The sequence below is a fragment of the Neomonachus schauinslandi genome, chromosome 12, assembly GCF_002201575.2.
Source record: "Neomonachus schauinslandi chromosome 12, ASM220157v2, whole genome shotgun sequence".
Lineage (NCBI taxonomy): Eukaryota > Metazoa > Chordata > Mammalia > Carnivora > Phocidae > Neomonachus > Neomonachus schauinslandi.
Window position 1 is genome coordinate 92286148 of NC_058414.1, and position 20487 is coordinate 92306634.

General features: G+C 45.1%; 1 protein-coding gene across 1 annotated transcript in view; it reads right to left on the minus strand.

Moving 5' to 3' along the window:
• DENND2A (DENN domain containing 2A) overlaps positions 1-20487 on the minus strand; it is a 69042-nt gene that overhangs the window by 42219 nt on the left and 6336 nt on the right. The window contains exons 4-6 of the mRNA XM_021692865.2: positions 13294-13421; positions 11544-11665; positions 2784-2984 (exon numbers count right to left, since the gene is read on the minus strand). Coding sequence (XP_021548540.2) covers positions 2784-2984; positions 11544-11665; positions 13294-13421 — 451 coding nt within the window. The remainder of the gene's footprint in view (positions 1-2783; positions 2985-11543; positions 11666-13293; positions 13422-20487) is intronic.

The window sequence follows — 20487 nt, forward strand, 5'->3', positions numbered from 1 at the left end:
TGCCAGAGGCTGGGGAGGAGGGCGGAATGGGGAGTTAGGGTTTAACGGGGTGCAGAGTTTCCGTTTGGGGAGATGAAGAGTTCTGTAGATGGATGCTGGTGATGGTTGTATAACAGTGTAAATGTACTTAATGCTACTGAACTGTGCACTTAAAAATGGTTAAAATGGCAATTTTTATGTTGTACATATTTACCACAATTTAAAAATATATAAATAAACAAATGAGTTAACTAGGTCAAATTGTGGTTTTTTTGCGGGGGGGGGGGGAGGATTTTTAAACCCATTCAGCCTCCTCTCACCCAATATCCAAAATTAACTAGAAAGAAGACAGCTACAATACAGTTAACATCCTTCCACTTATTAAAATATAGTGAACACTAGAATGTAAGCTCCATGCAGGTGGGGATCTTTGTCACTTCTGTTCGTTGCTGTAAGAGTACCTGTATGGGCTGGGACAGCGCCTGGCACCTGGTAGGGATTCAACAAGTATTTGTTGATAGTGAATTTGTTGGATGAATACTAAGCATCCCCTATGTACAAGGGGTTTTGCTAGAAGCTGTGAGGGGTAAAAAGATATATGGAGCATGGCATCTGTTCTCAGGAAGTTTATAAGCTAATTGCAAGGACCAAGATGCATTCATAGCTATCATACAAGACAATTCATGAGTGCTGTGTGAGTAGTACAAATGACATGACAGAGAAGGTTCTTCTCACTTTAAATCAGGTCATGGAATAAGTGGAAGCCATGTACACTTCAGTCAATAAATCTCTGTTCCTTTTTATTTAAAAGATTTTTCCCAGGGAGAAAAACGTTAAACATGCTCTCACATAATTATACTTTAACAGGAGTTAAGTTTTGTTGTTTTAAAAGTGTTCTGTACTAGGGGGCACCTGGATGGCTCAGGCGGTTAAGTGTCAATTCTTTTTTTTTTTTTAAAGATTTTATTTATTTTGACAGAGAGAGCGAGCGAGCCAGTGCACAAGCAGGGGGAGGGGCAGAGCCAGAGAGAGAAGCAGGCTCCCCACCGAGCAAGGAGCCCTATGTGGGACTTGATCTCAGGACCCTGGGATCACGACCTGAGCCGAAGGCAAACGCGTAACTGACTGAGCCACCCAGGTGTCCCTAAGTGTCGATTCTTGATTTCAGCTCAGGTCATGATCTCATGGTCATGGGATCCAGCCCCATGCTGGGCTCCACACTCAGCAGGGAGTCTGCTTGAGATTCTCCTTCTCTCTCTGCCCTTCTTCCCATGTGCTTTCTGTCTCTCAAATAAATAAATAAAATCTTAAAAAAAAAAAAGAATCATGTACTCAAACCTTGAATTGTGTTAAAGCTCTTTTAACGCAACAGCTAATTCACCTGATCATCCCTGTTTAATTTGCTAAAACGATGGTGAGGTTGGCAGTATAGATGTTAACGGCCACTTTAAATTATCCCACAATTGAGGATTTTGACATTACAGATACCTAGGAATGTGCCAGAACAAGCAGAAGGGGAGTTAAGGGAGTGGCTAGAGACGCCACACTTTGGGGGCCCCTGAAGCAGCTACCACGATGGCACAGGACAGTGACTTTGGAGGACAGCCGAGGGGAGACATGGGAGTGAATCTGTGCTGAAAGAGACGGGGGTCCATGTGTTAGTGGAGCTCATTCAGCAAACATCAAATAATCAATATGCAACCCGCTCCACACCCTGGGCCCCAGGCCAGACGAGGCCGAACCTGGAGAGCCTGAAGGGGGAGGAGCCGTGGCTCCTGTCCTAGCCCCTTTGTCTGCCCTTCATCAGCAAAACAAAGGAAGACATATTTTCTCCTGTTCCAACTAAAACCCTGACCAGGCTGCAGGTTACAGGTCTTTTCTCAACCACCTGACCCTAGCTGCCCTTACTCTTCAGAATGCATTCTGATGGGCAAGTGACTTAACTTCATTTGAATGACAAAGTTGGGGACGGGTGTGGTAGGGGTGAAATTATAGCTCAAAATATTGACTAACCAAACTGTTAGGAGGAACCAGCTCGTAAACGTCCCATGACTTTCAGGTCAATGCGTCACTCTGAGAAATCAGATGAAACCTAACAGACAATATTCCCCTCTTGCCTCCATCCCCCAAAATGCTCCACACAAAGTCTTACACAATTTTCCAGGTTTCGTGACCCCTAAATCCCATCCATCCATCCATCCATGTACTCTGAAATGAAGAATCCCTGCTCTAAAAGTTCCCGTCGGAAGTTGGTACCAAAGTGGCCACTGAAGAGGGACCAGCACAGCAGGGCTGGAACGGAGCAAAAGGGAATCCAATCAAAGCAGACGCATTAGGATGCACATCTGCCCCTAGGCATGTTTTACCTTTTGAGTTGAAAAGAGCCAGGAAAGATGTATTTTTGACAAGTGCTGCCTCAGAGCAGAGGCTCCACTTGGTACCGCCTCTGCAGCTGGTGTTGGCCAAAGTGTGAGTCAGAGTGTGATGAATGGAGCTCTACTTTTTGAGGCCGGGAAGGAGGAGGAACTGGCCTTCTGAGGCAGGCATTGGAAACATGGTCTGGGATCGCGAGTATAGTGAGAGGTTAGGCTGGGAGAGGAATGGCTAAGGGGAAGGCTACAGGACCACAAGAATTATTATGACAAAGGCCCAGACAGCCCAGCCGCTGGCTCATGGTGTCTACCTGGTGATGAAGCAGGTAGAAGAGGCCCAGGATTCTGTTCTCTGCCCAGACTCCTCTGCAGCCTTCCTTTGCAGGGAAGGGGGAGTGCAAATCTGCATACGAAGCTTGTTGCAAGCCTTACCTTGGGTATCTTTCTCTTCTTCCTGCCATTCTGTGGGTCTCCAAGGTTAAAGAAAGTGTCATCAGGGCTGCTGGGGGTGGAGGGGGGGCTGATTTTGGAAGGGGACCCATATCCATCCCGACTCAGCTTCCTGGTGTCCAGCAATTTGAAGTTCCTCCTCTCTGAATTTTGCCGGAAAAAAGCAGGTTTGGCCAATGACTGCTGGGAGGGGAAAGGAGAAAAGAAGAGTAAATACAAAGGGCCTAAGGGGGAGATAGCTGGGGGTGCCAGTGATACAGACCAGGAGATTGAGAGGGAAAGCTTGGTCTCTCTTCCCAAGGTATGCTGAGTTTGTCTCTGCTAAAGGATGCAGATCCAGTCCTGTCTCTCTCCCTCTTCTTTTTAAAGATTTTATTTATTTATTTGAGAGAGAGAGAATGAGAGAGAGCACATGAGAGGGGGGAGGGTCAGAGGGAGAAGCAGACTCCCCGCCGAGCAGGGAGCCCGATGCGGGACTCGATGCGGGACTCGATGCGGGACTCGATCCGGGGACTCCAGGATCATGACCTGAGCCGAAGGCAGTCGCTTAACCAACTGAGCCACCCAGGCGCCCCTAAAAATGAGCTACTTTAAGATCAAAGGCAAACAGAAAACTGGTTAAAAAAAAAAAAAAAAAGAACAACAGCAAAAAAACCCCCCAAACCCTGCAACTTATAGAACTTATTTTTCTAATACATACTATAAATTAATGAAGACAAACAGGCAAAAAAAAAAAGAGGAATGGAAAATTTATAGAAAAAGAAGTACAATGATGCGTAGATACAGAAAAAGATTCTCAGCTTCACTCATAAGAGAAAATTAAAAATCCATCAAAGAGACATTTTTCACTCAAAGATTAGCAAAGATAAATTTGCTGGATTAGTGGAACTCACTGGATTAGTGACAGTGAGGGAAATAGTCCCTTTCACACTTTCATACAATGTTGGTAGGACTAGAAATTGGTACAGGTCTATGGAAGGCAATGGAGCAGTGTCAACAAAATTACAAACGCATACACCCTTTCACCCAGCAATTCCACCTGTAGGAATCTTAAAAAAATAAAAAAAATAAAAATAAAATAAATATATATATATAAGTTTTTCTCATAAAATGGACGTTTTTTCATACTTTAATATGCTAACTGCTTTTTTCTTTAGCACATTATTTTTTTAAGATTTTATTTATTTATTTGAGAGAAAGCACAAGCAGGGGTGAGGGGCAGAGGGAGAGGGAGAAGCAGGCTCCCCATGAGGGAGCCTGATGGAGGGCTCGATCCCAGAACCCTGGGATCATGACCTGAGCTGAAGGCAGATGCTTAACCGACTGAGTCACCCAGGTAGCCCTCTTTAGTATATTATTTATGTTCTTTGCCCATTTATCTTTTGGAATCCCAGGGTTTTTCTTATTGATTTGAATGATCTCTTTATATAGAACAGATATGAACTATTTGTCAGTTTTGCTGCAGGTGTGTTTTTCCCATGGTATTTTTTTTTTTTGGATCATGTGAAATTTTTATATATGAAAATCTGTTCATCTTTTCTTGTGCGATTGATTTAATCTTGTCTCTCTAGAAAATCTGTATCTTTTTAGAGGTTTAATACGTACTTAATTCCATTTTCTTAGTCTATTTTGAACATATTTTATTCATTAATCCATCCGTAATTTATTTTATTGTATGTTAGTCTAAAGTGATTTTTCCCCCCAAGCTAAGTTATCCCTATTCCGTTTAATAAATGAGCCTTTTGCTATCAGTTTACAAGGCCACATCTATTACATCTTAAACTCTTATAGAATAGTCTTATTCTGTTCCACTGATTTCTCAATTCTTGTATAGTTCCAAATAGTATATAACAATAACTCCAGAACCTTTTCTTTTTAAAGATTTCTGGGAATAAAGACTCCTAGCCTTCCTAAGTGGCCTGCTCTGATGTTTGTATCATGAGTCTACAAGGAGCAATCAATTGCTTAGCACCACAAGCCCTAAGTAGAAAAAGCCAGTATGGGGACGCCTGGGTGGCTCAGTCGGCTGAGTGTCTGCCTTCGGCTCAGGTCACGATCCCAGGGTCCTGGGATTGAGTCCCACATTGGGCTCCTTGCTCAGCCGGGAGCCTGCTTCTCCCCCTGCTTGTGCTCTCTCTCTCTGACAAATAAATAAAATCTTAAAAAAAATTTTAAAAAGCCAGTATGGTTTGCTCACTATGGGCATCTTAATAATTAAACCAGCACAAAAAGAAGGAAGAATAACAGTCTTTCTTATAGACCAAATTCCATCTGCAGTGAAATCCAAGGAATGGCCCCACTTCTTTCACTGCATTAGAATCACCTATCAAATTCTTGGCAAAAAGCAGTTATCTGTTTTCATTAGACTTTTAGGTTGTGAGAGTGTTTGTTCAAAGATTTGACCTATGAAAAGGTCTGAGAAGAAAGAAAACAGAAAGATATCAAAACATGGCACACAGCTCTTGAAAGGGTGTCCAGAGACCTGGTGGGGGCTGGGTTTGTGTGGGCTGCATCCCCTCCGTGGTGACACTGCCAGAGAACGGGGTCCTGGTGGTAGCCCCCAAATGTCCAGGGAGCTTTCATGAGGGGGTGGAATTTCAGTTGCTACTTAACTGGTAACAGAGGACCTACTGGGCTCTGGGGGTAGAGCGTTCTCAAGTAGACAGCACAATCTGAGAAGAGGCATGGAAGTGAGGAAGAGCAAATTAGCCCAGGGGGCGCCTGGGGGGCTCAGTCGGTTAAGTGTCTGCTTTTGGCTCTGGTAGTGATCCCAGGGTGCTGGGATCGAGTCCCGCATCGGGCTCCCTGCTCCACGGGGAGCCTGCTTCTCCCTCTGCCTGCCGCTCCCCCTGCTTGTGTCCTTTCACTCTCTGACAAATAAATAAATAAAATCTTTAAAAAAAAATTAGAACAGAGAGAGTGCTCGTGGCTCAGAGCGAGTGTAGCGAAACAGATGGAGATCATACAGCAACGATGGCATCGAACTGTCTGTGCAAGGCCTTTGCAAGTGAGGGTGTGACTCTTAGACTTAGCAGGGGGCAGCCAGCTTTTTCTTAAAGGCCAGATGGTAAATATTTTAGGCTTTGTCATAACTACTCAACTCTGCCACTGCATTGCAAAGGCGGCCATACACAATATGTACGTGAATGAGCATGGCCATGTTCCAGAAAAACTTTATTTACACAACCGGTCACCCAGCAGTAGTTTGCCAAACCTGAATATAGTATTAAAAGGAAAGATACTATAGGACCCTAGGGATGATTATGTCAGGCTGTGGCCCAGAGAGGATTCCAGCTTTTGATCAGAAAGCCTCATTATGATAATATATGCCCATTCCCATTGTGTCTCTGTGGAACAACCTCTAGGAAGGGGCCTGACTTTGTTGCAGAGGCAAATAGAGTCTCCCTAATCTTATAAATATTGGATTCACGATGGACCCAGCAAAAGATCTGTGGTGTCCAAGAAAGAAAAGCAGACAAGAACTCTCTGTTGAAACTTCATGAGTTCTTTCAGGGAACCGAGTGGGATGGGCCCTGGCCAGGGGGCTTCCTGGTGGGGAGGAGAGGGAAACTACGTGCCTCCCTAGAGGGAGCTGACCTGGACTTAAGCCAGGGTTCACTCACCCTTCTCGTCTGAGAATGGTGGCTGATGGCTTAACTCCTTCCTGTCCTGCATTGTCCCTGTCTTATTGCCTCAGGAAACAGTGATGTAAGGAGACTAAAAGGGTCCTTGATACAAAATATCTCATCTCTTCCTTACCTCTCTCAACCTCATTCCTACTCTTTTTTTTTTTTTTTTTAAGATTTTATTTATTTATTTGACAGAGAGAGAGAGTGAGAGCAGGAACACAAGCAGGGGGAGTGGGAGAGAGAGAAGCAGGCTTTCTGCAGAGAAGGGAGCCCAATGCGGGGCTCGATCCCAGGACGCTGGGATCACGACCTGAGCTGAAGGCAGACGCCCAACGACTGAGCCACCCAGGTGCCCCCCTACTCTCTTTTATAGAGGCCTCTTCCAAGGACTCAGGTGTCATTCTCACAAGCATATACACATTTTTCATATACGTCCACAGGTACACATATTTCCATAAACACACATAGAAATACATAAGAAGGCATACATGCACATTTCAACAATTGGGACATTATACTAATGTAAAGAAAAACATTACATTTAAACAATGAAATACCATACAGACAATAAAAATTGTTTTTAAAAAGAAATTAATGATGTGGGGAAATACTCAGGATAAATATAAAAGATCAGCAAAAGTATATATATATCATCCCAAGTCTTTTTTTTTTAAAGATTTTTTTTTTTTTAAGATTTTATTTATTTGACAGAGAGAGACACAGCAAGAGATGGAACACAAGCAGGGGGAGTGGGAGAGGGAGAAGCAGGCTTCCCGCTGAGCAGGGAGCCCGATGTGGGGCTCGATCCCAGGACCCTGAGATCATGACCTGAGCCGACGGCAGAAGCTCAACGACTGAGCCACCCAGGCGCCCCAAGTCTTTTTTATGTACGCACACACACACACACACACACACACGCACACTAACAATTCATTATAGAAAAAAAAATCCCCAATTTTGGATGAGTTTTATATTCTTCATTACACTTTTCAGTATTTAAAAAAACTTTTTAAAACGATTTTGTTTATTTATTTGAGACAGAGAGAGTGAGCATGAGAAGGGGTCGTCAGAGGGAGAAGCAGACTCTCCACTGAGCAGAGAGCTGGACATGGGGCTCGATCCTGGGACTCCGGGATCATGACCTGAGCTGAAGGGAGGTGCTTAACCAACTGAGCCACCCAGGCACCCCTAAAACACCTTTTGTGATGAGAATGCTGTGATAAGATGAAATAAGGTTATTTTTTTTTTTAAAGATTTTATTTATTTATTTGACAGAGAGAATGAGATAGAGAGAGAGAGCATGAGAGCGGGGAGGGTCAGAAGGAGAAGCAGACTCCCTGCTGAGCAGGGAGGCCGATGTGGGACTCGATCCGGGGACTCCAGGATCATGACCTGAGCCGAAGGCAGTCGCTTAACCAACTGAGCCACCCAGGCACCCGAAATAAGGGTATTTTTAAAAAGAACACAAAAAGAAAAGCCTAATTCTCTATATTTACCAAACGCACAGAAATAGTACTTATGTTGCAGGTACTAGACTAAGTGGTTTATAAGTATGAATTATTTTTTTAAGATTTTATTTATTTATTTGACAAAAAGAGCACAAGCACTGGGAGGGGGAGAAGCAGACTCCCCGCTGAGCAGGGAGCCTGACGTGGGGCTCGATCCCAGGACCCAGGGATCATGCCGAGCCAAAGGCAGACACTTAACCAACTGAGCCACCCAGAAGTCCCTACAAATATGAATTAATCTTCAGAAGACCCCTAAGAGGAGAGTACTATAATTGTTTCTATTTTATCAACAACAAAGCTGACACATGTAGATGAGATCAGTTGCCTGGCCACACAGTTAGCAAGTGGTCTAGGCAAGTTCTGAATGCAGGCCGTCAAGACTCTAGAACTTGCACACTTGACCAGATAACTGCCTCTCTGTAGCTACGGCTAAGTGATGTACGATTTTTTGGTGGGAGATGGTGTGGGTGGGCTCTCCAGGCAACCAGAGAATGCTAGTTAGTGATAGGTTTTGTTCCCTAATGTCTTCCATGTCAGTACATAAGAAAGAAAATGCCTCAGGGCGCCTGGGTGGCTCAGTCGGTTAAGTGTCTGACTCTTGATCTCAGCTCAGGTCTTGATCTCAGTGTCGTGAGTTCAAGCCCCACATTGGGCTCTATGCTGGGCGTGGAACCCACTTAAAAAAAAAGTCTCGTGTTAGCCTAGATTTCCTTTATTATAAAAATTAGTTCCTACCGCATTTACTGTGCTATTCTAGGTGTGGGAATGGTGGGTAACACAAAGCAAGGAAAGAAAATGGCCCCTTCTCAGGAGCTTGCATTGTGCGTCGATAAGCATTAGCATCTGCCCCCAACTGCACAACTGTTCCTTTCTGTCTGTCCAGCTGACCCTGACCTCTGTACTGGGACTGGGCACGATCTTATTAAATGAAAATCCCCAAAAATGTCATAGGATCTTTTGGAGAATGACAGAGAAGGTCGCCACAGAAGGACTGCTTCGGTAAAGTCTAAGGTCCCAGATGTAGCCCAGATGCGGCAGACGCTCCATGAATATTTGATGAGCTAAACAGAGGAAGTGGTGAAGTCTGCAGCTGTCCCCCAGATTGGGGGCACCAACCAGACACCCAGACGTGGGAGAGCAGAGGAACGAGCGTGGACACCGTGTCCTGCTGATGACTTGTGAAGGGCTGAAAGCAGCCTGCATGTATCGGTGGCAATCGGACATGCACCCTGGGCAAACGATTGTCCTGCAGGATCGCTGCATCTGGACCTCAAGCTCTTCTTGACGTGGTTACCTACTGTGTTTAGCTGTTCTGGTGACAGAGGACCGGGATTTGCTCTAGCTTGGCAGGAAGGGGAAGAAAAGGGCTGTTAAGTCCTTGTTCTTGGCATTAGGGAGGAGCACCCGGCTCGGAGCGCACAGCTGCTGTGGGCAGATGTTGCTCATTGTTCCTAAGAGGCGAGCAGTGCCTTCCCAGCACGAAGGGGAGAGCAGGGGAAAGCCAGGTGGGACGTGAAGGGGCAGACCGAGTTGTGACAGCCTTCCTTCTGTTAAGCCAAGCTGATCCACTATGGGAAATGAAAGATTTCCTGAATGTTGAAGGCATCTGTAGCCAATGAAAACACATTTCAGAGGCAAGTAGGAACTGTCTGCTAATGATCTGTTGTGCTGGATTATTCATGAGAACACTCTTCCATAGGAAGAGCAAAATAGCAGTTAACCGGTTTTGGCAAGAATGACAGGAATTGGTTTGGTTAGGTGAGATCCACCCTTCATGATGGATTCTACCTTCAACTCTCTTCAGGAAGACTTGTGGCAGAAAGACTCTGTGTGTGACCACTAAGCACAAAAGGCATGCCTCTTGCGCAGACCCCCCACGCACCAGGAAATGCTGTCCTCACCTGGGGCCCAGAGGGGAACGTGGCTTCCTTTCTTAGGCTGGAAATAGATCCTTGCAGTGGGATTTAAACTGATACTTGCAGCCTGGATTTGGCCTTCCTTTACTTAATTTCTTGAACAACTATACATTGTATAACAACTATGTATAGGGGACACAAAGAAACATATTATTGAGGAACTTGAGGAATTCATAATGTAGCTGGGGAGATGTTTTTAAGATACATTCTATGACTTAAATCAGATTTCAAATCATCAAAGTAAGAGATATCACAATGTGGTATACACAATTTGGTATAAAATGAACACTTTGGCCCACTGAGTAAGAGAGGAAGAAGTTCCAGGGGCTGGAATAGCCTAGAAGCTTCCTGAAGTGATTGATCTGGGTGCTAAAGGATGGGGAGAGAAAGGCAAGAACCAAGGGCAGACATAGAAATGACCTAGCACAGGGGTGGGCAAAATACAACCTGTGGGCCATATCTGGCCCACCATCTGTTTCTATATAGGCCATGACCTAAGAACAGTTTTTACATTTTTAAATGGTTGGAGGGGCGCCTGAGTGGCTCAGCTGGTTAAGCATCTACCTTCGGCTCAGGTCACGATCCCAGGCTCCTGGGATCGAACCCCATGTCGAGCTCCCTGCTCAGCGGGGAGTCTGCTTGTCCCTCTTCCTCTATCCCTCCGCCCTGCTCATACTCTCTCTCTCTCAAATAAACAAAATCTTTAAAACATTTTCAAATGATTAGAAAATAAGTAATATTTCATGATGTGAAAATTACACAAAATTCAAATTTTGGTGTCCATAAATAAAGTTTTATTGATACACGGCACATTCATTGGTTTGCATATTGTCTCACATTGTCTATGGCTGCTTTGCAGTACAATGGCAGCACTGAGTCGTTACAACAGAGATTGTCTAGTTACTTTCTGGTCCTTTAGAGGAAACGTTTGCCAATCCTGGGCCTCTAGTATGAGAGGGGCAATTAATTGGCTCTTGCTGGAGGGGAGTTTTGTATGTAGGAAATGTAGGAAATTCAATAGTAATGGGTGCCCAGGGATCAGTTATGAAGGATTATTTAATGCCAAGCTAAGGAATATGAACTCAGACTTGTAGGCAAAGCGTTGAAATTATCATGTACATGACTATAGTTGTATTATCTCTATGTACATAGTACAAAATTCCAAAAGGTTCAAAAGGATATTCTGTAAAAAATGTCAGTTTTCTACCTTGACCTTGACTCAACAACTCCACAGATGTAGCCACTTACTCATTCTTAGGTTTCCATACAGAGATAATCTTCTACATACACAAACATATATGAGTTGGCATATATGTGTATTTTTCTATTTAAAACCCCACAAATGGTAGCATGCTATAAAAGTACTGTTTCTGCACCAGAACTTTCAGTCTTATATTTTAGACTTTGTTTTAGGTCAGGACATTCTTCTTTATAGTTGTATAATATGGGTGTACTATCTTATTTACTCAGTTTGACCCAGAAGCTAAAATATTATTTCAGGATGCTTGGTTGAGCAGAGGGGTTCCAGGAAAACTAGAGGCAGAAGAGCAGGCAGGCAGCTGATACGCACATCCAGGAGCCCAGCAGTGAGGGTGGCCTGGCATTCCAGCGTAACCCAGAACTCCAGGCTGCTCAGGGCCATCGTGCTGGGGACCCCTCTCCCCACACTGCTCCCCGGGGGACTCATACCTTGGAGGGTGTGTCAGGAATGGAAGAAGTGGGAGAACCAGGAAAGGTCAAGACACATTTCTTCCCCAGGCAGCGACCATGTAAGTCAACGTCCTCGTAAGGGTTTTCCTTCATTGGTGGATCTGTGGTCAGAGGAAACAAGTCAGGAACTGGGAACATTAAGGAAGTTTTCCTTATCAGATATCTACCCAATATCTTGGTCTCTCCTTGTGGGGATGTCTGATGTCCTGCTATCCATTCATCGCCTTCCTCTTGGACCCTGATTTTTACTGGGGTAACTTCCCATGTCCTCATTCTTAGATGTACAGAGTTAACTCCATTCTGAGTTGCAGTGCTTTAGCCAATCTGAGTATCCCCAGTCCCTGCCTCAGTGTCCAGTTCAGGGAAGGGCTCCTATCCCAAGCTTACGCCAACCAAGGCATGGCACTCCTGGGCTACGAAGGTGAACAAGGGACCTAAACCGGTCTCGTCAGAGTCAGAGTCACAGTGAAGCCCAGGATTTTTGTTGGGTACAGGACATGGGCTCTCCTTCCCAACCAAAAGGTACAGATCCCAGGGAGCTGATGGCACCTGTCATGGAGATCATGGGACACCTGCTGGGCATTGAGCCAACCCAAGAGATAAGAAACGGGGAGAACAGGCCAGTTCTGGTCATATAAGCCAACAAACTCCCTTGTTATTTCAGCGGGGTCCTCTGTTCTCTGTCTCTGAGAGCTTCCCTGTCAGGTACACACTGAAGACCAGATCTCATAGCCACTTCGGACTTGGGAAGCCTACTACTTTGGCAGCAACCCATCTCCACAACCTGGATACTATAATTCAGATCATCTATGGTGAAATTCATAGCTCAGCTAAATAAGCGCCCTTCTTCAGGTCTCATGTTTCCTCCCACCATGGAGTTTTTTCTCTGGTATTGGTGATTACATGCACGTATGCATGTGTGTATATGCCCTACCTGCCCCTTGCATGTGGTCGCATATGGGTTTCTCCTTCTTACCAGCTCCTTTCTTCCCCGACTCACCGCCTTCGACCCCAACAAGCAGATGCTGGGCTGAGTTCACACTTCAGTGAAACTGTGATGTTCCCTACAGAGTATTTGACTCACTAATTTAAATGCAAACAAACTCTGTGAATCTGAGCTCCACTTTAGAATTTAAAAGAATTAAGGCCAACATTATGTTTTAATAGTAGACATTCACTTAAGTCTGAATTTTGATGCCCTGTTACTGCCAGCCACACTCCTACAGATTCCGGGAGAGGGTGGTGGCCCGAGTTTTCCTTCATTCAGTAATCCTTACACTTTACTGAGCATCTGTGACACACGAGGTACTTTACATCCCATTCTCTCCCATCCCCTGCCCTACCAGGTAGCTGTCATCATCCTAATTATACAGATGAGAGAACCGAAGTTCAGTGAAGTTCAGTCCCCAGCTCGTTATCATACGAGCATCAATAGAGCAGAGTCGAGATTCAATCACGGCCACCGAGACTCCATGTCTCCAGCGTGTCCCGCTGCATCGTGCTGCCCCCGTGGCTGTTCCTCAGCAGCCTTTCCACTCCCCTTCTGGCCCCATGCTCTCACATGTCCCTCGTGGGTCCCCCTCCCACACCCTTCCCAGCTGTCTCATTCATCTGCGTACACGTCTTCAAGACTCTGTGTGTGTGTGTGTGTGTGTGTGTGTGCTTCAAGCACTCTCTCCCCTTTCTCACAGACAAACTCATCCCCACACACTGCACGTGGGCCTCTTACCTAGAATGTCTTCATAGACGTTCTCCTCTGATAAAGTGCGTGTAAGCCCCAACTTAGTCTGTGCATACCAGTCCACCCTGCTGTTCTCAGAGGAAGACTGCAGTAAGTCTTCAAACTCATAGGACTTTCTGGTTTGTACAAGATGGGAGAAAAACAAACAAGAACTCGAATCAAATTAGGCTGGTCCAGAGATTGTATACCAAACAATTTTCTTCCTGCAAAAATTTCTATTACTGAAATCAACTCTGTTTCTTGTAAGAAGGTATAAAAATCCTTAAATAAGAAGTGTGGCTTTATTTGGAAGAATGTTTATTATGTTATGCCGAGTAAAGGTAGCAAAGTATATATATATATAAAGTACAATCCCAACTTCGGAAGTAAGTATATACATAGAAAAGAAGCAGAAGAGAAGGAAGTGAAATATACAGCTACTATCTCAGGACGAATGGCTTGTGGCTTCTCTTCACTTTCATTTTTTCTGGACTTCTTAAATATTCTGCAATGTTTACAGAGCACACATTCATGATGGGAAAGGAGCAGCGATGGCCAGTTCAGAGTGGACGAGAGGCCTGGGCACCTCCCCACTTCTCTCATTTGAGTGGTTATTATCAGAACGAAACCCAGAGGCCAGCTGAGACACCCCAGCCCCCCACCCCCACCCCTCAGAGATGGGTGCAAGTACTTCTCTGTCTGTGGCCCGGCTCACTCTCTGGCTATCGCCCCCGCCTACATCCACAGGGGCTGTCCCTGTCCTGCTGGTGCTGACCTAATGCGAAGTCCAGCCCCTTCTCTCTCTCTCTCTCTCACACACACAGACAAACACACATACACACACAGCCACTCACCCTGAGTTTCTGTGATTTCTGTAGCTTCACTGAACATTTGGGAGGCCATGAGGTAGACCATATGGTGAAACACACAGAACTTCAGCCACCTCACTGGTTCAGTCCACCTCCTCTTTTTTCTTCTCTCTCCCTATCCTTCTCCAAAGTAACCCACAACTCCCCCACCACCCCCAGTTGGAGCAGAACTGCGCTGCCCACTCGGGCTCAGGAGGCTCCTCTTCTACCTCCAGCAGACTTGTCAAAAATTTGTATCGAACACACACAGGCCTTCATTGAATGGCGTTTAGGTGAACACGTAGTCTGCCCACACTCATCAGGGCACATCCCCCAGCTGGCTGTGACTTGGTCCTAGCCCTTCATTTCTCCTGGTCGAGGATGGTCATAACCCTCCTGTGGCTCTGTGCATGCACATCTAGCCCAGTGTCCTCTGCATGCTCCATGGTAAACTCTAGCTGACTACTGAGAAATGTATCATGTCTTCACTTCTTCACCCACACTTCCAGTCTCTCTGGCCCCTGGGGATTAAACACACCTACATACAGATCCTGGATCCTTCATTCACAAGCCTTTTAACCTCAGACGAACCACTTAACTGGGCTGAAACTCACTGCCCTGACTTGAAAAACAGCAATTATCTCAGAGCATTGTCCAAAGAATAGAAATGAGAACGTGTGTAAAGTCCTTAGCACCTGACAAACACACAACAAATGTTAGCTATTGCTATTACTGTTGTGGTGCTAGTAATTATTTATGTAGCAAATGTTTTATGTTGAACATTTATTGTGGGAGAGGCATTGTGCTCAGGGTTCAATCACTAAGGAGTGACTGAAACAGTCAGGGTCCCTGTCTCAAAGAGCTTACATTCCAGGGAGGAGGACAGACATTCAACCAGAGCACGCACAAATAAACAGAACAGTAAACTGTGTTAAGCTCAGTGATGGAAAAGCACAGTGAGACTATCAAGGAGGCCTCATTTTAGGTTGGGGATGCATCAGGAAGGTAGTGCTGACAAAGTCACTCATTAAAGCTGAGACCTGGAGGACAGAAGAAAGACCTCAGCTGGGGGAAGAGTGTTCCAAGAAAAGGAAAGGGCCACAGGGAACTTGGTGCATTTGTGGAGGGACACACACATTCGGCAAGGCTGCACTGCAGGGGCAGGGTGGTGAGTGCCAGGTGATGAGAGGGCAGTGCCAGGCAGGAGCCATTTGCCTGCCTTCCTCGCTTTGGTGGTTTCTAGCATTTAATTTTATTTTCTTGGTTTTTTTTTAAGTAGGCTCCACACCCAATGTGGGCCCCAAACTCACAACCCTGAGACCAAGACCTGAGTTGAGACCAAGAGTTGGACGCTCAACCCACTGAGCCACCAGGCGCCCCTGGGATTTCTTACATTTTAAATCTTTTCCTCTCGGCTAGCTTCTTTCCCTCTTTAAACACCCACAGGTTTCCCCTAGAAAAACTTCCACTGGAAGCAATGACCCTCGTAGTTCTGTGATTTCTCACCTTCCTTGCCAACATTTTAAACTGGCGTGGGTTGGGGGGCCGGGCGGAGGAGGGACGAGCTTGAGGCTGTCTGACTATTCCTTTACTGGACCTCACTGGTTTTTCTTCCCTTTATCTTCTCAATCTGGCGTCTGTATGCATCCCTTTACTGAAGCGGCTCCCTGAAGCTCACTAGTGAGTTTCTGGTAAAACCTAACCACTTCCTGGGACCTTTCTTTGCAGGATACCACTTGGTTTCTGCAGCGTCAGGGAGCGGTGCTCCAAGTGCAATCTGTGGGCCAGGGCTGGTATTTCAATGCGACAGGTACAGAAATTGAGAATAAACGTTTAGAAACTTAAAAAATTTCTTTTGCTTTTTTTTTTTTTTTAAAGTAATTTCTACACCCAGTATGGGGCTCGGACTCACGACCACAATATCAAGAGTCACGTGCTCTACAGGTTGAACCAGGCTGCTGCCCCTGTGTTGAGAAACTTTTAAAGCAATTTGACAGAATAATTTCTTAAAAGACAACTGAGGCTTGCTTGTAGTGTGCACGCCCAAGTGGGGGGAGGGGCAGAGGGAGAGGGAGAGAGAGAATCTCAGCATACTCCCTGCTGAGCATGGAGCCCAATACAAGGCTCGATCCCATGACCCTGAGATCATGACCTGAGCCAAAACCAAGAGTGAGACAATTAACCGACTGAGCCACCCAGGTGCCCCTAAACACTCAGTGTTGTGTTTTGTTTTGTTTTGTTTTTAGATTTTATTTATTTATTTGACAGAGAGAGAGCACAAGCAGCGGGAGTGACAGAGGGAGAGGGAGCAGCAGGCTCCCAGCTGAGCAGGGAGCCCCCACGTGGGGCTCGATCCCAGGACTCTGGGATCATGACCTGAGCTGAAAGCAGATGCCTAACCGACTGAGCCCCCCCGGCGCCCCTCCACACTTAGTTTTTAGACACGGCCGTTAGAGTTGCCTCATGGATGTCATGCTGACTGGGACAGACTCATAATGACAGGGACAGACCACAGTGTGGCTGGTAAGTTAACTTAGCCACTAACTGGGTAAGAGCTGAGGGATGCTGTCCAGCCAGACAACTCTGGGGATCCCAGTCAGTCCTGCAGAAGATGGAAATTATTGAATCAGTAACAGCAGGCATGTGATTTGGCAGCCATATAATGACCAAGGTTTCACATCCTCCAAAAGTTCTCCAAGTCCTATGCTAAAGCTATACAATGCCAAAATAATTAGTTGAAAAGCTGAAATTTTGGTCAACATCATTATTTGGTTTCATAAAGATCTAAAAACTCCATCATAGGATCAAATTAAACTAAAATTAAAAATCTGCATTCCAGTATGGTGATTAACATAACATAATACAAAAAAAATCTGCATTCCAGTTCAAACATTTGGGGCATATAGATACATGTGAATTCAGGGTGCTGCTTACACTTACAAAATAGTAACTTTCCTTGTTAAATGTTGGCTTTAAGGCATTCCTGCCAGAGTTATTCAGCACATGCCACAGAACATACACAACCAAGTGAGTGCTGCTGTAGGGACCTTATCTTTGGAATTTCCTGACATTTAAGGGTTTCTCATTTCCCATTTTAGGATCGAAGGCACAAGTCCTTGCATTTAATTTCCTGGGGCTTTAGAGAAATGAAGAAAGGAGAAAGGGATGAAAGGAGGAAGGGGAGAGAACACAGAAAGGAGAAAAAAGGGAAGAGAATGAAAAGAAAGACATTTTCTCAAACTGGAAATCCGAGTCCACTGGTTTGGCTCCCTCAGAACTGGACTCATCAGCCTATGAAAATAAGCCCAATACATTCTCTGAAGTGTGCAGCCTGGCCATGTAATTCTAAACCCTCCCAACCTCAAAATCCTTAATCATTTCTTTCTTCAACCTTGGCTTGGCTCTCCTGCCTCAGAGAGGGCAGTAAGTCTGCCAAATTCTGAGTTGAGCCTCTTCTTTTTGTTAAGAGATAGGACCACAATAAAAAGTACACTTTATTTTTTTAAAGCAGAAAATGAACATCGTGCCCTAATCACCCCCATTGTACTATTTTAAACAAAAGGAAAAATCCAAAGCCAAAATGCTTAAAACACAGCTGATGCAACCATATTCAAATTGGCCAAGAAAAACTTCATCTTTGAACTGAAACTAAGTAACTTTAGCTGGTTTTAAAGAGAATGCTGGAAGACTGCAAAGAGCAGATGGTAGCTACGAGAGAAAAGATAATGGGAATAACTGTTCACCAGGTTGATCTGTCTGCCCAGTGATGACACAGGGGAAAGACTCTGATTTCTCAGAAGCAACCTGCCCCTGAGAGAGGGGGCCTTCCTGGAGGAACAGCCCAGAAAGGGCACGGAAGAGCTACTGTCAAGACACACTGGGGTCATGAGCAGAAAGGTCACTCCAGTACTTAGGCACGTGGGCTTTGGCACCAGTTTGGGAAAGGATTTAGAACTGGAGATGGATACAAGCTTTCTCAGAGCATAAACAAGGAAGCCTCTAAGTTCTTCGATAGATCCTACATACCACTGATATCCAAGCCTGGTAAAGACAGTACAATAAAAGTGAAGTAAACACCAGTCCCATTTATGGAATACTGACACAAAAATCTTAAATAAAATATTAGCAAACAGAATTCCGCAGTATATTAAGAGAGGAACAAACCAGGACCAAATGGGAGTTCATTCCCGAAATGTAAGAATGGGTTAATATTAGGATATAAAGTCACTATTCATAGGTCAAAGGACAGGAACCATATGATCATATAAAGCTACTGAAAAGTAACTTGACAAAATCCAACATTCAATCCTAATTTTTAAAACTCCTAGTAAAAAAATATGTATAGGTGCCTGGGTGGCATAGTCAATTGAGCATCCGACTCGGTTTCAGTTGATTTCAGGGTCGTGAGATGGAGCCCTGTGTCAGGCTCTGTACTGGGCTTGGAGCCTGCTTAGGATTCTCCCTCTCCCTCTGCCCCTCTCCCTCCCTGTTACCCACTCAAGCGCTCTCTCTCTCTTTCTAAAAAAGAAAAAAAAATTTTATTATTTTATTTTAGTTTTATTTTTTTTTAAAGATTTTATTTATTTATTTGACACACACACAGAGACAGCTAGAGAGGGAATACAAGCAGGGAGAGTGGGAGAGGGAGAAGCAGGCTCCTGGCTGAGCAGGGAGCCCGATGCGGGGCTCGATCCCAGAACCCTGGGATCATGACCTGAGCTGAAGGCAGACACTTAACGACTGAGCCACCCGGGTGCCCCGAAAAAAATTTTTTTTAAATCATAAGGGGTGCCTGGGTGGCTCAGTCGGTTAAGCGTCTGTCTTCGGCTGGGGTCATGATCCCCACATCAGGCTCCTTGCTTGGTGGGGAGTCTGCTTCTCCCTCTCCCTCTGCTGCTCCCCCTGCTTGTGCTCTCTCTCTGTCAAATAAATAAAATCTTAAAAAATAAATAAATAAATAAAAAAGGAAGGTGAAAAAAAAAGTGGTAACATTGAAAGATCTCCATGATATCCTAAGTAAAAAACAGTATATATAGCATGATTTCTTTTTTTTAAAGGACATAATTTCTCCCTACCTATCTACCTACCTACCTACCTACCTATCTGGAATATGCAAACTTTTTCCCTTGGAAGACAACATAAGAAATTATGTTTTTTGCAGCCGAAACAACCCTACCTGACAGATCGTGTTGAGTAGGAGAGTGACGTGATCGAATGTATTTCTAGAAAACTGCTCTGGCTGCTACGGAGGAGTACCTTGGGGTGGGAGGTGGATACGAGACAACTAAGCTGCTAGCAGAGTAGAGCAGACGTAGTCAGATTCAAGATAATGTTTAAAACTAGAACCGAACAGCTTGCTGATAAATTAGATTAGGGTTGTGTGAAAAAGAGAGGAATCACAAAACTCCTAGGTTTTGGCCTAAGTGCAACAAAGGGTGATGCCATTTAATAAGATGGCCATCATCTGGGGAGGAGATGCTTAGCAGTGGCTGGATTGGGAATTTAGGTTTGGACACGTTCAGTCCAAACTATTAGATAACCAAATGGAGACCCATGCAGGGGATGACTCTGCAAACCTTCACTGGAAGAGGGAGCCAGGGCTGTAGGGATACATGTGGGGGTCATAAGCATGAAACTGACATTTAAAGCCATGGGACTGAATGAGCTCATTTAGGGAGTGAGGCAGATGGAAGAGAGAAGTGTCTGCTCTGACCCAGGATGGTGTGTTGGGGGTGTTATTCTGACACTCGGAGGGAGAGGGGAATGGAACTGAGAAGGAGCAGTGTGTGAAAGCAGGACCCCCAGGAAAGTAGGTGATCTAGAAGCCCAGTGAACGCAGTGTTTCCAGGGAGGGAGTGAAGTTGTTCCTCCAACGCCAAGAGATGTCATGTAAGAAAAGAACAGAGAGGGTGCCTGGGTGGCTCAGATGGTTAAGCGTCTGCCTTCGGCTCAGGTCATGATCCCAGGGTCCTGGGATCGAGTCCCACATCGGGCTTTCCGCTCAGCGGGGAGCCTGCTTCTCCCTCTGCCTCTCTCTCTCTCTGTCTCTTATGAATAAATAAATAAAATCTTTAAAAGAAAGAAAAGAACAGAGAACTGGCAACTGGATTTAGTGAGATGGGGGGTCACAGGTGGCCTTGTGTCAAGAGCAGTTTCAGGATAAGTGGCAAAAGCCCAACTGCAGGGAGTCAAGGGGAAAACAGAAGGTGCAGAATGGGTGACCAGAGCAGAGACAATGGTTTTGAGTTTTGCTCTGTGGCTGGTTTCCAGATTAGTGGGGATCAAACCAATTAGCACATCCCAGAAATGGGCCAGAAATTAGTTCTCAAAGCAGGAAAGAAATGGTTTCCAACAC